We start from the raw sequence: 18,015 nt of genomic DNA on the forward strand, positions 1-18,015 counted from the left end.
TCATTAGATTCCCTATATCAATACTTTGTAAATCTGCCCATTCGATGACTAATTTCCATGACATGCTAAAACGTCCAATTTAATCTAATAATATAAGTGGAAACAGGTGCTGTGGTCACCAGTCCTGCATTAGAAGCAGTTCGGCATGAGAAAAGAAAGTCTAATGATGTACATGCAGCTGCTTAAAGGAGAAGCAAACCCTAAAGTTAAAAACCCCTACCCTACATAGACCCCCCTCCCTCCTCCCCCCCAGCCTAGCTGCCACCCCGGGCAAATGCCCCTAACTCTTTAATTACCCCTCGGCGCAGATTCTGTCCAGCGGAGTTCACAGGCGCCATCTTCAGCTGCTTCGGTAATCTTCGGGTCTTCTCTGAGCGCTTCTGCAATTTTCGTGAGTTTTGACGCATGCGCAGTTGTCGCGATACAGAAAATTGCTCCAACTACGAATGCACCGATATGGCACTTAGTTCCCGAAGATTACCAAATAGAGAAGAAGATGGCTGCCGTGAACTGGACAGAATCTGCGCAGAGGGGTAAGAAAAGACTTAGGTGCATTAATCCGGGGTAGCAGCTAGGCTGGGGGAGAGGAGGGAGGGGGATCTATATAGGGTAGGGTTTTTTTAACTTTAGGGTTTGCTTCTCCTTTAAAGCACCTTAAAGGTTCAGCATCTCTATGACAATAATGATTCAAGCCTTCAAAGCTGTGCACAAGAACTCTTCATCTTGGATCTTGTTATGAGTGTCCATGGCACTGCACATGCTCAGTAGGCTCTGGGCAGCTGAAGAGAAGCTGAGTTTAGGGGTCATCGCATATCATCAAGCAAAAAATTAAGTTTGCCTGTTAAAGAAGCCAATGCTACTCATCTTATAATTTTCTGATGTAAACTGCACTGATTTCAGTGATGCCATGTAATGAGAATCGGAATTACTAACTGTCAGACTTTTAAAGGGGTAATTGACTAAAATCCGAATGTATCTCATTATTTAAATAAAAAAAAAACACGACCAAACTCCCATATCCAATTTTACCTTAATTATTATTAAAAAAGCTTGATTTAATAGTTTTGGTAAAAACTCGATAAAATCGAGCGAAAACCAGAATCGTATGATTTTTTTCAGCTTTGTTTGCCGTAAAGCCTGAATTATTTTTCAAATTTTTCCCCGAAAAGTCAGAAATTATCAAATTTTCGGGCAACTTCCAGCACAGACCACAGAAACATCAAAATAGGATAGGGACCTCCGCCACTGAGTTGGACACAACCTCGAGTTAAAAAAAAAAAAAACAACTAAAAATTTGAGTTTCGCCTCAAAAAGCCAGACTGGAGTTTAGTAAATAACCCCCTTATTGTGACATTTATATTCAATATATACTAAATATGTGGAGTCAGTCCAGGTCTGGACTGAGAATTAAAATAGGCCCTGGCATTTCAGGTACACAGAGGCCCAAACAGCCCCCACCAGCCCACTTAATACTGACTTTCTATGGCACCTTACAGCAGCCCCTCTGGCATTTGCCAGAACCCAGAGATTGCCAGTCCGGGCCTGAGTCAGTCCCTAAGCTCAGGTAACTGACAGCAGCCCAGAGCATGACAGAGCTACTGGGGCATCTTCAGAGGTACAGATATTCACTTCTAAAGGACTGTGGTCCCCCCCCAGAACATAATGTGCAGCATTTTTAGCCTAGGCATTAGTACTCCTTTATATGAAGCAAGGGAGGTCTTGGCATGTCACAGCTGTATTATCCCACCCATAAATTAAATAATGTTTAAAGGGGCTGCTCACATTAAAATGAACTTTTAGTATGCTGTAGAGAGTCATAATCTGTTACAATTTGCAATTGGTTTTCATTTTTGGCTTTGATATGAACAAACAAAAAATGAACAGAATCCAGGATTGGGTGCATCCGAAATCAGAATGTCATCTGCTGGCAATTGCATAGTGGGCACTTGCACTGGGCTACACTTGTCTAACTCTAAAGATAAAGGTGAGTATCCTATTTGTCTTTCATTTTAACACCCACACCACTGGCTGGTTGCTACAATAAATAAACCTAGTTTCTAAAACTGGAGACCAGTACAACAAAGCTAAATTATTCAGAATCACAATGGAAGTTGTTTTAAAATATCACTGTGTAAATCATCAAAGTGAACTTTAAGGCAAACTTGCCCTATAAACACATCTTAGGTGAAGTCAGTTTACAGTAAAGGCTAGATAAATAGACAAAGTCATCTGGAATTAAAAGATTCCTCTACAATTAAAGGGCAGGGGCAGATGGGAGGCAGTGTTTCCTATGTTTATGGGTGGGGTTCAGCTGTGACATTTATTAGGACACATTGAAGGCAGTGTTCCCAAGAGAGAAGCTGGTAAGTCCCCCAGGGAATGCTGGGTAAGGGGATCTATCTACTGTTGATGACTGTACCATAATATTTCTGGTGTCCAGGACTTAAATGGCAACCTGTGGATTCTGCTAAATATCAGAGGGGCTGCTGTAAGATGCCATAGACCAGGGGTCCCCAACCTTTCAACCATTCAAATGTAAAAAGAGTTGGGGAGCAACATAATTAAAAAAGTCCCTGGAGGTGCCAAATAAGGACTGTGGTTGGTTGTTTGGTAGCCCCTATGGGAACTGTCATCCTACATGAGGCTCTGTTTGGCCTCCAAGACTGGAATTCAAAAAGAAGCACCTGCTTTGAGGCCACTGGGAGCAACATTCAAGGAGTTAATGATCAACATGTTGCTCACAAGCCACTGGTTGGGGATCACTGCCATATACAGTCACTACTTAGTGACCTGGTTGGGGTTGTTTGGCCCTCTGTGTATTTGAATTGCCAGGGCCTATTTTGAATCCTAGTCCAAGCCTGGTGGTGTCTGCTCCAAGTAGCTGAATGCTGCAGGCATTCCAAACTGTTTTTGTTGCTCTCTTACTTCTTGGTCTTACAGTTAAATGCAGCCCCCACCATTTAAAATGTTTTAGGTGACCCATTTTAGGAGATTATTCAACTGTCTGGTTATAAGGTGTGGCAATATGTTTTGGTGGATCTATTTTTCTTTAAAAAGGCAGTTAATACATTCTACTAAAATGATATACTGTTCTCTTTCTTTCATGTCTGACACAAGGCCACAGTGGTCTCAGGATGGAGGCAACTTGAGTTGACTAGACTTGCCCGAATGCCTGTGGCATAAGTTCTTTTAGTCCTTGACTTCAGCTTCAACCCTACTCATTTCCTGAACGTATCCTCTAATCTAAGACTGTAACATTGACATGTCCAATGAAGCGACCACAAATTAAATAGGAAAAACTGAATAAATGAAGAGAAAATGTATAAAACAAGCACAAAGGGAACATTTTAAATGCGCGATTTAGAAAAGATCACAAAAGAGCTTGAGCTCACATTAACTTCTAGAGAACTTTAGCTTAGCAAACAAAAGATGAGTTTCTCCTCTGCCATTGTTTAAGGCTTTGATTAGGCCTTTCTTGGCCTACGCTGCTATATAGGAAACAGGAGACTTGGAACAAGAACAAAAGACGTCAACAAATCTAATTGAGCTCGACATATGTGAAGCTTTTCCAAGAGCTCAGCTTGTTTTCACTGCAGAAAGAGTCTTTGATACTTTGTTATTACAATCTACACTTATATAAAATGGGGATTCATAAAATGAAGGATATTTACTCTGAGACACAAACTCAGGAACAATGTGGAAAAAAAAATAACATTCCCAAAATGTTAAGGCAGGAGCTTTGGAATTTGATTCCGCAGCAAAATGTTTGAAACCTGGCTGTATATGTTCATTAGTGAAAATCAACAAAGCCCTGACATTTATTTGATAATTCCATGCAACTGTATATCTCAAGCCAACCATAATTTACATTCAAAAGTATTTGCTATTTCCTGTCGTTTGGAAGTTGTATGCACGTACTGTAAAAGAAACATACTATACCTTATGTTCCTCGGCATAACCTCCTAAATATTATTCTCAGGAATGTGTATGCATTGTGGTGGCTTTAGACGTTAGCAATATCTAGAAGGCAGCTGTCAACTAAACTATTGACTCTTTGATCACAAAAGAAACATGGGGTCTACCAGCAGCTGAGATGCTAAGCATCATAGGGAATCAAGTTCCAGCAGAAGAAGATGATTAGATCCAGGGGTAAGAAAGCAGCTGAAGGATAATGTAAGGAAGAACTTATTTAGGGAAAGTGTGATATAGACACTAAAGACGTTCTTTTCCTTCTGATTCACTGCCAGCGACAATGTCCTTCTGTTGTTGGTCATATCAAGGTAGACGTATGGATGGACATTTGAGGCCTGAGCTTTCTTAGATCCTTGTACATTGGGACACTGGTTGGATTTGCCTCATAAATGTATGTTGGAAAGCTTGTTTAAGAAGTCATTTTAGGCATGTTCCTTGAAGTTGGGGCTGCAGCTTGCTTTTAAGAAGACCAAAATCACAGGCTTGCACATATGGGGAAGGGGATGGAAGAGATAATAGCAGAGACCAGGTAGGGAGAGGCAAAAGAAGGACATGGATCCAAAGAAGAGTCATAGCTGAAGAGAACTTGAGCTCCAAGAATGTCCAAGCTTCTTGACTAACGTTAGCTGTCTATGGATCCTCTTTATTGCAGATTACTGGCAAGAGAGATGTCAAAAGTAAAGGAAAACAAACGCTTACCTCCAACAGGGAAACCTTGTTTTTCTCATTCATATCCTTAATATCCGCACTTCCTTTTCTTGCCATGTAGAAATTCTGTGCAAGATTAAACAAATGTCTGTGTTAGATTTCAAGATGACCATCAGCGTAAATCAGTATTTGAAATGAAACTAGATGAAGCACATAAATTGAGTATTTGAATCTTTTCTTTAAAGGGAATCTAAACCCCCAAACATTGATGCAAACTTGCTCAGGGTGCTTCTGTTTTGAATTTTCATTCATTTTCTAATTTTAGTGGTTTCTACACATTAGTAGTTTTAAATTGATAATACCAGGCTTTTGGCCCAACAGCTGTTTTTGAAAGTCCGAGAGTCAGCAGGACTAGGGTAACGATAAAGGAAGTGCATACAAATTGCACATACAGTAAAAATTCTGGTATTTGCAGTCAAAACGGTCTAAAACTCATACTATGCCAGAAACCACTAAAAATAGAAAATCAAAATAAAATGCTAAAGAGCTCTGAGGACCACTCTGAGAGGTTTACATGATCTATTTCGGTATTCAGTTCCTTTAATATGGCATGAAGTAATTAGGGGTGCACCGAATCCACTTTTTTGGATTCGGCCGAACCCCAGAATCCTTCCTGAAAGATTCGGCCGAATACCAAACCGAATCCGAACCCTAATTTACATATGTAAATTAGGGTGGGAAGGGGAATTTTTTTTTACAAAAAGTCACGCAATTTCCCTCCCGCCCCTAATTTTGCTTATGCAAATTAGGATTCAGTTCGGCCGGGGAGAAGGATTCGTCTGAATCTGAATCCTGCTAAAAAAGGCCGAATCCTGCCCGAATCCCGAACTGAATCCTGGATTCGGTGCATCCCTAGAAGTAATACCAATTTGTGCTGTCTGACCATGTAGTATGCCACTGGCACTGATCAGGGCTGTATTTACGTACCGAGAGCCTGTGCCTTAGGCGGCAGCTTTAGGAGGGTGGCCTTTGGATGCCTATATATAATAGATTAAATTGTTTGCAATAAAAAAAAATCACCCCAGCCACCGCCGGAGACTTGCTACATAAATCTGGTGGTGGAGCTGGGGGAGGCACTTATGTCCAATGCCTAGGGTGGCAACAGACCTAAAGAGAGCGCTGGTACTGATGTTACATCATGAAAAAGATTGGCCACAGGGCTCATGTACAAACTGGAAGGCAGGGTGCAAAGTGCCAGCGCTCCTCTATCTTTCGGCATCAAATCCAAGAAGGTGGCACCCATGGGGTCCATGTGCGTCATGGCGTTCACATAGTGATGCCATCATGCCACTGTTTGGTGCCAAATTCACAAAAAATTACACTGAAGTTCCTGAATTCAGTGCCTGAATATAGGGTCTACTTTTGAGTGTTCCTGGGAGCACTATAATTCCTCATTGACTGTTTTCTGGCTCTTGACCTCCCTGCTTTGACTCCTGATTGTGAATAACTGCTGCTTGGCCTGATCTTTTTCATAGGTACAATCACAAACTTTCTTAACCCTTTGGACACTGCAAATCAGACTGTTTCTTGTCAAGCCTGTACACCCACTTCCTCCTTGGTCCCCTCTCCAATCTTTAAATCCGCTAGGCTCTGACAATTCTCCATTTATTTGCACTTTTTCCTTGACAAACTGCTCTGAGCACAGTGACCTATAGCTACTGCAGGAGTGCTACCTGGGTTGGGCTGGTAAGTGGTAATGACAGGGCTGGCTGGCACCAACTGATGCTGTTTAATGTTCAAAATATCATTTGTGCTCCTTTAAAGGTTTCACCACCCAGTCAATGAATTAGTAGGTGCTGCCTCCCCCAAGCACTACAGCACCCAAGGATTACTTATGTACCTTTTATATAAGCAGAGGTCCTTCCCATGTATAGTGTACAGTAGAGACTCTTTTATAAAGGTGAACTTCCCCTTGAATTATTGTTCCAGTGTAATGATTCTAGAATATATGTTTGATTACAAAGGCATTATAATGGGTAGATTCTGATCTATAGTAGAGCTTTAGCACAAGGCCAGAGTATCACACCTGAGTGACTCTCCCACCCTGCCCCAATAGTGATTACATATTTTAAAGGCAAAATGAAATGGTCTTAGGGGTTGGGTGCTGTTGATTTCAACGTCAGATGAATGTGATCAATTACATATTGAATGGCACTGTAACTTACAACGGAGTAGCTGTGGTTGACCCTAATGGGATAACAAGTTAAAGAGGACCCCACAGGAGTAATGTCTGAGCACCTCCGCTCCAGCAAGATGTGTGAGTGGTATTTAACAATGTGCGTTTGATTAGGCCGCCTGCCTCCACTTGTAGACTCATGAGTCCCTTAATGACTTAATCATTGTTAATCAGTGGTTAGGGTTAGGGCAGGAGGCTACTGGAAGGTCTCAGCAGGAGGACAAGCATCTGATACAGGAAGCAATGTTGAATTTCATGCTCAACCTTAGCTGCTTTCTTATTCCGCGCCCTCCCCAAGCAACATAATTGTGTTTTCATGATATGGAATCACTTACAGCTGCCGAAAAGAGGATTCAGATGCTTAGCCATGCAAATCCAAAAACCCTGTTTGATCATATGCTTTCGTTCAGACGCCCCTGTCATATTCAGTAACCGTAGACATTGCAATGGCTTTGGTGTTTAACTAGTAAATGTATTTTTCATAAGCCATTTCCTGCCAAATTAACGTCCCAGGAGGTCCCGCTTGGTGGCAATCGTATGCCTCCTGGCTTTAGCACTCGCAGCAGTTGACTTTCTGCTGAACTGTTTAAATATCAGCTTTCAAAGGAACGTCAAGCAGACATATTTGGGGAAGCCATCTCTAGAAGAACCAGTATTATGCAGATTAGAAACCGGGGGGCATTGTCAAACACTCCAGTGTTCCCAATACACCTAATAATCTCCTTTAAACAGTCCAGCTCCATCTAATCCACACATGCATGCAATTATGCATTAAAGACTAAAGGGAGAAAACAACCCAAGTGGGTACATTTGTATCTGAAAAGTGCTTAGTATTTTTTTTTTTAATTTCAGATTTTGAATAAATAGGGGATTTTTACCAGCCGAATGGGTCCGTCTATGACTGTACTCATTACACCATGTTACTTCCTCAGAATGAACTCCAGTTTATAGCCAAACAATAACAACGAATTCAGTTTGTATCCGTATATAACTAGATGCAGTAACTCAGCGGGTGAACTGGCCAAACACATAAGTGCCTGACCACATAGGAAAATTCACGTTTACATGTTATACACTTAAGATATTTATCATGTCTTTTTAAAAATTTGACCATTCGCCATCTAAAACCTGCTGAATTGCTGTTTTAGCCTATGGGGGACCTCCTAGAACCTGTTTGGAGTCAATTGGTGGACTTTTTCATGGAAAAACTTTTAATCGAATTTGATCGAATGCACTATTACAAACCAATTCAATTGAAAACTGACCTATTCGGCCTAAAAATAAAACTTTGATTTTTTTTTTTTTTTTTATAAATTTCGGTTGGTCTTTTTGAATTCGAATTTCGAAGTTTTTCAAATTTGAAATTCGACCCTTGATAAATCTACCCTTTAGCATGACATAGAGAGTGATATTCTGAGACAATTTGCAATTGGTTTTGATTTTTTATTATTTGTGTTTTTTGATTTATTTAGCTTTTTATTCAGCAGCTCTTCAGTTTGCAGTTTCAGCAATCTGGTTGCTAGAGTCCAAATTACCTTAAAGGATACTGTCATCAGAAAACATGTTTTTTTCAAAATGAATCAGTTAATAGTGCTACTCCAGCAGACTTCTGCACTGAAATCCATTTCTCAAAAGAGCAAACAGATTTTTTTATATTCAATTTTGAAATCTAACATGGTGCTAGACATTTTGTCAATTTCCCAGCTGCCCCTGGTCATGTGACTTGTGCCTGCACTTTAGGAGAGAAATGCTTTCTGGCAGGCTGCTGTTTTTCCTTCTCAATGTATCTGAATGTGTCTCAGTGGGACATGGGTTTTTACTATTGAGTGTTGTTCTTAGATCTACCAGGCAGCTGTTATCTTGTGTTAGGGAGCTGCTATCTGGTTACCTTCCCATTGTTCTTTTGTTTGGCTGCTGGGGGGAAAAAGGGAGGGGGTGATATCACTCCAACTTGCAGTACAGCAGTAAAGAGTGATTGAAGTTTATCAGAGCAAAAGTCACTTGACTTGGGGCAGCTGGGAAATTGACAATATGTCTAGCTCCATGTCAGATTTCAAAATTGAATGTAAAAAAATCTGTTTGTTCTTTTGAGAAATGGATTTCAGTGCAGAAGTCTGCTGGAGTAGCACCATTAACTGATGCGTTTTGAAAAAAACACGTTAAATGTAAATCACAACTAATCAAGCTTTTACAAAGTAGGCTCACGTTTGTGTCCCTCCCCCCCGTCTCAGTACGAAGGTGCAAAGTGCCCAAAATATTTAATTTCAAATTGCAAATCTTGAATTAATCTTTCATAAATCTGCCTCAAGCTCCATGTTTTTTGAGCCTTACATGTCACCCCCTTGAGAATTGTGTAGCTCTGTCTGTTGGCGGATTAGAGTTGCAGCTGGTTCTGAACTGTGCGCGTTGTGTTTCTCCAGCACTTGCGCCTGTGCCGATGCTAAATGATCCCTCGTGTGTAACAAGGAACATAGCTAACATTCTATCCCTTGCAACAATCATTTCTAACCTCCCCAAATGTCAAGTTTGGAATTCTCCTCAATGTTTTAACATTCCATTCTTACCTGGGGGTTCTTAAACACTGCATATTTCTCATTCTTCTGCAAAAAATGAATCGTATTTTCGCTGTCTCTTGTCCAATCCGCTAAAATTTCAACAACGTTTTCATGGTCTTCGAAGAATCTTTCTGATAGAATAATAATTATGGTCAGCACGTCACTTCTGGGAATGTGTGTTGGCCGTATTTCTTGTGATACATACACATGTACATCATTATCCCGAGTTATTCTTTATGATTAGAATCACATTCACTGCTCAGACTTCTACATGGACCTTCCAAGTCCGAGGTTTTTCTTTTCTACTTTGTGTTCAGGCCACTTTATAACAAAAGTACAAAGTTTTGTGCCAATGTAATTGCTACAGAAAGCAGCGTCTCTGAACTGCTGGTTCTGCCTACATGTACTGCTGAAACAATGCAGCAAGAGTGAGCTAGGAACTATATTATACAGAATGCTAGGGACCTGGAGTTGCCTAGATAAGGGATCAGGCACATTTTTGAGGCGGCTCCTGCAATGCCTCCCCCTTCACCATTTACCTTTCTTGTGTGGGGGTCCGGGGGTGTTACTGTTTTTAAACTCGCATCACTGCACAGCGCCCCTGTAAGAGATCAGTAATTTGGATCTCCATACTTTGTGCACTAAAAGATCAGCCAATAGGGTTCCACCAATAAGGATTATTCATTATTGGGATCAAGTAAAAGCTACTGTTTTAGTATTAAAGAGAAAAAGTTTAAAAATGCGAATTATTTGATTAAAATGGAGTCTATCGGAGATGGTCATCCCATAATTCTGAGCTTTCGGGATAATGCGCTTCCGGATAATGAATCCCATACCTGTATCCTTTGGTGCCCCCCAGCCAGGCTGTGGCATCACTAGTGATCGCCTGGTCTCCCCCCAAAAATTTTTTGGAGGGGCCCAGTGTCCTGCCTGCCCACCTGCTTCCTTTATAGTTACACCTCTGCAACCAGGGCTGGTTTAAAGGTATAGCAGTGAGAGGGGCATTTGTCCTGGACTCCCAAATCATAGAGGCCTTTTGGAGTCAGCTGGGAACTATATTATCCTTCCTTTGATGCCACCCAGACAGGGCTGGTTTTAGGTTATGGCAGTGAGAGGGGCATTTGCCCTGGACCACCACAAAAATCTGAATCGTTCGATTCAACTTCCGAAAACCCTGATTTTTTTTCAGATTATCGTACAAAACCCAGAGCAGATCATCATATCTTCAAATTGTAAAAGGGACATCTGCCATTGACTTCTACATGACCACAATGGGTTTGAGATGGTGGATTTTTCGCGTTCTGACTTTTTGCAGCTCAGGATATAATAAAGTTAAGTTGTTATTTTTCCACGAGTTTCCCCCTAAAAACCTTGACCAGAAAAAAATTGAGGTTTAATAAATGGGCCCCCAAAATGTATGTTAAATATGTTATCTATACTGTTAGATACCATACCACTGCAGACCCCCAATAGTTCCCCATTTGATGATCTGTTTATAAAAAGCAGTAGTTGGTGGCTACTTGAAGTCCTCTTTTCAGATATTGCCAACCAATATCAGGTCCATATTGGCCTCCACTGCACATGCTCCTGGCACAAGGTTGCTCAGAATATAATATCAAAGAGCCCAAGATGGTGGCTGCCAACTTTGCTGCACTTGAACGGGCAAGATGGCGTGATTGGGGTTTGGCATTGGTGCAGTTTGGGAGTGGGTAGTGAGGCCTTTGGGGTTTTAAAAAGGGTTTCATTCTGTTGGAAAGTTGGAGACTCAGCCTTCAGATATTGCCAGGGGTCCCTCTTCTTACTTTAGTGCCTGCACTGGGAAACCAAAGAACAGTGTCGGACTGGCCCACCGGGATCCCAGGAAAACTCCCTGTTGGCCAAAGTGTCAGTGGGCCCTCATGCTGCTATACTTTTGGCTTATTTCATGGCCATACCCTATTATATGAGAACAAAGAGGCTAAATAGATGGAATAATAGATTATAGTATGTGAAGAAAACAAACTAGGAGAATAGAGGTTGATTGAGGAGATGAAGAATATTAGTACTGAGAGTGGGCCCCTGGTTTTATGGTGGGCCCCTGGTCTAAGGCTTTTGGGTGGGCCCCTGGTGTCCCAGTCCGACCCTGCCAAAGAGCATCACTGTGATTAATATAAGCACTTTACATTTGTAAAGACTCCTGCATTAGGTATAACTAGAGAAGACTGATGCCAATAAATGAACGACATGATAACAGTGGATTCTTAATAGAAGCAGTACATGCATGGAGAGTGGTACATAAACTTTATGTGGCATTAACTAGTCTCTGTTCGGGCCCATATCATGCAGTATATGTAAGGAAGCGAAATGCCGGGAGGGTTGGTTCCTACCAGATTCATAGATGGCACTTACCTATCTGCAGCTCAGGGATGACTTCAAATAAGCACCACTCAATGCTGCAGTCACAGTGGGTTTTCTCAAACATATTATCCAGCACTTCTCTCACTGTCTGATGCTCATCCACCATCAGGGTTTTGGTGCTGCTGTCAGTCATATGGATCTTAACAATCCGCTGTGCAGACGAACATTGGGAATATGCATCAATATCATATAACAGGTTTCCTGATAACATATCCCATTCCTTTATAGAAATTAGCAGTCAGAATCAGCGATTAATGAATAAACACAACTTTGCAGATACAACGGCTTGCTTTTTATTGTTGAATGGAGGTTGAATGGTGAGTTACCCTCATCAGCAGTCCAAATAGTTCTGGCGAGTTCTGAACTTTCCCTTGTAGTAAAAATAAATACTAGTAGGAGTTAAAGGGGATGTTCAACTTTAAATTGACTTGTAGTTTAAACAACCCTGTTCTAAGCAACATTTTTATTCTGCCTTTTAATATATCCGTAATCTTATTCTACTTGTTTCCAAGGTCAAGCCAGGAGGTTGAGACAATAGTAAGTGAGGGCAGGCTGTAGTAAGAGAGAACAATTGTTGTAACTGAGGGACAGACATCAGTTGTAAGATATTGCAGCACAAGAAAGAGAGGGCTGGAGAGCAGAGCAGCAATAAGTGCCCCAAAAAGTAGTGTTAGTGAGCTGCTGGTTATTAGGGAAGTGTGAAGCCTATAGTAGGCCATGTGTTAACGTTTATAGAAAACATAAAGTTGGGACACTGTGTAAAATGTAAATAAAAAGAGAATGATTTGAAAATCATTTAAAACCCTATATTCAACTGCAAAAAGTACAAATACAACATGTCAAATGTTGAAACTGAGAATTGTTATTATTATTATATGGAAAATATAGATGGTAAAGATAACTAGCATATGCTTTCCTATCTCTTAAGTGCAAAATGTTTTCAGTGGTGGGCAAAGGAGGGAGGCCAAGCCGTTGCCAAATAAGTAACATGATCACTCAATATTTATATTGTGCTGTAGTTGCAGTCATCAGGAAGCAGAAGTGGAGCATTTATTCAAATAAACAGGAAGGAGATCTGTTACAATGAACATGAGCCTGCCAGCTTGGCGCTGATAAAGAGGAAGCTCCTGCTCTGCCCATTGTGGGTTCATAATTGAAAAACATTTTAGTCCAGCAAGACAGTAAAAGAGAATAACATTCTGTGTATGCATATTCCCCTGGGAACCCTCCTGACTTGGATTGATTCTCAAGCTAGCCTTGGTCATTAATATCCTGGCCTTGAGGGCAGAGCCACCTGTTTGACTAGAAGAGCAGTTCTTTGTTTTTCTGTGATATGGAGGGAAATCTCTATGCTCTCCCACCATTAACTCCATTTGCCATTGGAGGCAAAACAATCCTGTTGGGTTTATTTCATGTTTAAATGATTTTTAGCAGACTTAAGGTATGGAGATCCAAATTACAGAGATATCACTTATCTGGAAAACCCGAGGTCTCGAGCATTCTGGCTAATAGGTTCCATACATGTACTTTTGAGTTGGGTGAAGCTGTTTGAGAAATAGCTTTTGTAGGTTGTAGGGTGATGGCTATCATGGGTTCAGAGCTATCCCAATGGCGCTTAGTGCAACTAAACAAAACTGCAAGATTGTGTTTGGATGCAATAGTGATATGCGAGCCAGCCCAAAACCTGTGGGTCGTGCAGTTTCGGGAGTCTTGCATAAAACCTTCGTCGACCTAGCACTGTTGGCTTCTGGCTTCTAAATTTATAGACTCGTATCCGCCATTCTTATGATGTCACTGCGGCGCAGGCACAGGTCTATAAATAGAGGGGGAACGGTGGGCCGGCTGGGTGTGGGTTGGGAGGGGTGGGGTTAGGGTTGGTTGTGGGTAGAGAATTTCTCGACCTGCACACCACTAGGACCCAAGTATTTTTAATGGCTGGCATCTGTATGTGCAACATTCACATTTATTATAGTGCAATCACATGACTGCTTTCATAAATGACACCTAAGGGATTATTTATTAGGTTGAATTTTAGAGTTTTATATACCTCGAATTAACGCACAATTCGAATGGGTTCTAATTAAAAAAAAACCTCAAATGGAAAAAACTCGAATCAGCGAGTTCTGTGAATTAGAGGGAACGTTGTACAAAGTATCTGTGACACGCAGCCGGGCCCTGCCCCCCCCTCCGTACACGATGGATTTCACTGGCGAGCGGGCTGCCGGGGGGCCCTGAGGGGGTGCGGGGGGCCCTGGTCTGCTCGCACCCCCTGCTCCCCCGGTAGTTCCGCCACTGAGACTATACAAATGCTAAATTTAAAACCACATTGATTTAAATGATTTAATATGTTGGCAACTGAACATGCAGAAAAGAAATGTCGGTTATTGCATCTAAGTGAGATCAGAACAATATTATTTTCACTGCTACTTACTTTTTTAACTTTGGCTTCCTTCATTTTGCTCAGGGCAAGTGTAATTTTATCAGCTTTTGCCTTGGACTCCAGTTCCTCCTAAAAGAGGTTTTGGCAAAGACATAAATGCTCATTAATATATATTCCTTCCTTTTCCTGCGGCACTCATCCACCATGATACAATTGCCAGGAAATAAAATGTAACATTAGTGCAGAATGGAAATCTAAACAGATTATAAAAAGGACAGATCAAAATAGCTATTCTTGTTATTTTCATAAACCCACCGAAATTTAGCTTCAAAATACAGCTTCTCCTTATAGAAAAAGCATGCCATAATGGCCACTTTCATTTCTCTTTGGAGATAAGTTAATTGGAATTCCTTCAAAAAAAACTCAGGTAGGTATCAAATAAGTGAAAATATATTAGTAATAAGGTCCAGTTCATAAAAAGCAGCTGTATTATGTCCTGGTGTACAATGAAGATCACGGTATACATAAACACCATTGATAGTTTACCCATAGTGGGGCTTATTTACTAAGCGTGTGATGTGCAGTCTTTTTTACCCACAGTGCAACATTATTTCCCAGAATTCAAGCACCATTGTATTAGTAAATAATGTACAATGAAATGGGTGTGAATTGTGTTGGGTGCAGAAGTGGCATTGATGTGCCATCCTCTTGGTGCAAGTCAGTTGGGTGCACAGGCCCATGCGCACAATCGCTAAGCATCGTGCCTGTGCATGTGTGTGCGGCGCCCCGATTGTGCGTGTGCATGCGACGCCACACGCACATGCATGCCGATTAGCACCGGTGCGGCAAGGGGGGCCGGAGGGGGCCATGGGGCAGTAGCCCCGGTGGGCATGGGCCCCCCAGTATGACCCTGGGAGAACACATTCTCCTGCGTGCGCTCTTCTAATGAAGAAGTAGGCAGACTCACCTCTTATTTTACTCACTGATCCGAAGAGGCTGCAGTCACACCTCCGCGCTGCCCACATTTGCTGTTGCAATCTCTCCCCTCGTGGCTCATTCCTCAGCCCTCCCTCCTCGGTCCTCAGCCCTCCCTCCTCAGCCTTTAGTACAAATGCTCTCCGTCCTCAGCCCTCCCGCCTTAGACCTCAGCTCCTAAATCAGGCTGATGGCCGAGGAGGGAGGGCTGAGGATGGAGAGCGTTTGTACTGATGGCTGAGGATGGAGAGCGTTTGTATTGAGGACTGAGGGCTGATCGCTGAGGAGGGAGGACCCAGGACAGAGGTGTGACGTCAGCCTTTGAGGATGGGTGAGAGAAAAAGCAGGCAATGCTGCATTCCTCTGCCTTATGAGATTGCATTCAGGAGAGCAATTTCCCTGAGGATGTCCCAAAATGCGTTCCGTAAGCCTGCCATTCCAACCTTCTTACTACCCTAGGCCTATGCCTTTTTGGCCTTCCCACAAATCCAGGCCTGCAAATAAATGCATGGGCACATTAGAAGTAAATGGGGAAAATAACCTGGAAGTAGCAGATTGACATAAACTCAACAGAAATGAAAAATTAGAGTACATTTTGGAGTAAAAAAATATTTTTGAACATCATGGTCACTGTTTTTGGAATGGAGATTGTATTTCCTTTTACCTGTTGTATGAAGCTGATACTGTAGGTGCTAAATTATCCATTATCAATAGCAACAAATCAGGTATTCATTTGGATCAGCCTACTGCATTAGAAATGAAAAGTCTGATTGGCTGCTCTAGGGTAACTGCCCTGTTGCTATTTAGCACCTATGTCATAGATCAGCCCCTACATTTGGCAACTGATATGGAAGACGGCTTAAAGTGTTCTCGTTCATTGCCAGGAATAGACTGGAAATCTATATAGCCTTCCCTCTGTTCAAAATGCAACTGGCAAAAGGGGGTAATGGTAGAGGCACAGGCAAGTAATAAACTCATAAAATGAATAGGTAGGTCAATAGTATTGAATGTTTTTATGTGTGAATTGTTACATTTTTCCTCATTAAAATTAGACAGCTCTTAATACAGGCAGGGCCGGATTTACATAGTGGGAACCCCTAGGTTCGCTGTTGTTCATCGCACCTGTCCCCTCCCTTTTATTTGCTCATTGGAACCGGATCGATGGGGATTGGCGGATGGGAAATGTAAAAAACTATTTTATCAATTGCGCATCCCCAGTGTTTCTGAACCAATGTGGATGTGGTTGGGCAGCATGCCGCCCCCTAAAATCCTGCTGCCCTAGGCCCGGGCCTTGGTGGCCTCTCCACAAATCCGGGCTTGAATACAGGAAAATCCACCCCCCTTCTTGTTTGCCGAGAAAAAAAGCCAGGCAACCATATAACCCCAGCACAGTCATATGGCCAAATGATGAATACAAGATTTCCTACATGCGCATCTACAGTAGGTTCTTTTTACTGCTGCAATATGTCAATATCTCAGTAGCAATGCTTTGTTTTTTTCAGAATTACCTGTGTTTTTGGCTCCGTAGGAGGATCAGGAGGTGGAGGAGGATAATGTGGCTCAAATTCTGGAGGGGGTGGTGGAAGAGAAAGGTCTAATGCTACTATGCTAGGCATAGGGGGTGGTTGAAAATGATAGCTGTTGCTGGCGTCTGCAGGAGGAGGAAATGGTGCAGTGCTTTTGTTATTGTAAGTGGCAACATACTGTTCAGTGTCAGTGATATCGGCCACTAGTTCGGCCATCAGCGCATCCAGGTCATTGTCTTCCAGTGCATTGAGCGACTCTGTAAAGCAGGATGGCACAATTAATGTTTGCACTTTGTTTGCCATTTACAAGGTACATTCTACAAATGCCCTGGTCACCTAATTCCCTTAATCTGGAAAGTCCAAGGTCCCAGGCATTCCATATGATAAAACACATACTTGGACTTGAACTGGTGGTACATATGAGGCCTAGGGAGATGACTTAGTCCAGTCTTCAGCAACATTGCATGTATACAATACAGATAGATTTAAATCCAATGGTTTCTTTATTGCTATGGGTTACAGGGCATGGGCCAACTGGGCAAACTGTATATGTGCATTATCCTGTATTTAGCCATTAACCTTATCTATAGCTTTATGTTTCTATATGGTAGTCTGGGAGCAAGTATTTGTGACAGATCTGTGTACAATACCATAAGAGCTACTTTACTTACCATTCAAATCCTTAAAGCCAACGGAGAAGTTGATCTCTGTTGTTGACTCACTGCGAGTGGGAGGTGGTAGGGATTCTATTTCTAAACTCTGTGGGAATAACCCAATATACACAATATTAATATGATGCATTAAAACGCAACACCAACAATATATAAGTACATAAGGTTAAGCTCCCCGTGTCTTTTAGACACAATAAAATAGACAATATCAAGGTAGGAAGGGTAGGGCTAGGTCATTGGAAGGCATGAAAAACACACAGGACACAGGCTGGCAAAGTTATGAACCACCGAAATAGGACGTCAAAAAGCAGCTTAGTTTAAATTAAAAGTGCGCCTAGTTTATTTAGTCCATACACAATCATAGACAAATACTGTAGTCTTACGGCATTGTGGCATGAAACGCATAAGGCCGTTTGTCGATAATTGCGTATGGACTAAATAAACTAAGAATGCTTTTAATTTAAATTAAGCTGCTTTTTGATGTCATATTTCCATGGTACAGAACTGTGACTGTCGGTATCATGTATGTTTTTTCTGGTTTGGCTCCGTAAGATAAAGGTCTGGTGCTTAAGTACCCGGATCCACCATATAAAGGGGTAATTGGTCAACTTATCACTACATAACTGGGTTTCTTTAATTATTTAATGATCATTTT

The 18,015-nt window shown here is 41.7% G+C and overlaps 1 protein-coding gene across 2 annotated transcripts in view; it reads right to left on the reverse strand.

Moving 5' to 3' along the window:
* The window catches only part of apbb1ip.L (amyloid beta (A4) precursor protein-binding, family B, member 1 interacting protein L homeolog), a 72,693-nt gene that overhangs the window by 24,104 nt on the left and 30,574 nt on the right, over positions 1 to 18,015 (reverse strand). For both annotated transcript variants that reach the window (XM_041565849.1, XM_018267238.2), the window contains exons 3-8: positions 17,361 to 17,448; positions 16,672 to 16,946; positions 14,240 to 14,317; positions 11,800 to 11,959; positions 9,421 to 9,542; positions 4,672 to 4,746 (exon numbers count right to left, since the gene is read on the reverse strand). In XM_041565849.1, coding sequence (XP_041421783.1) covers positions 4,672 to 4,746; positions 9,421 to 9,542; positions 11,800 to 11,959; positions 14,240 to 14,317; positions 16,672 to 16,946; positions 17,361 to 17,448 — 798 coding nt within the window. The remainder of the gene's footprint in view (positions 1 to 4,671; positions 4,747 to 9,420; positions 9,543 to 11,799; positions 11,960 to 14,239; positions 14,318 to 16,671; positions 16,947 to 17,360; positions 17,449 to 18,015) is intronic.

This window comes from Xenopus laevis, chromosome 6L, assembly GCF_017654675.1.
Source record: "Xenopus laevis strain J_2021 chromosome 6L, Xenopus_laevis_v10.1, whole genome shotgun sequence".
NCBI classification, from domain to species: domain Eukaryota; kingdom Metazoa; phylum Chordata; class Amphibia; order Anura; family Pipidae; genus Xenopus; species Xenopus laevis.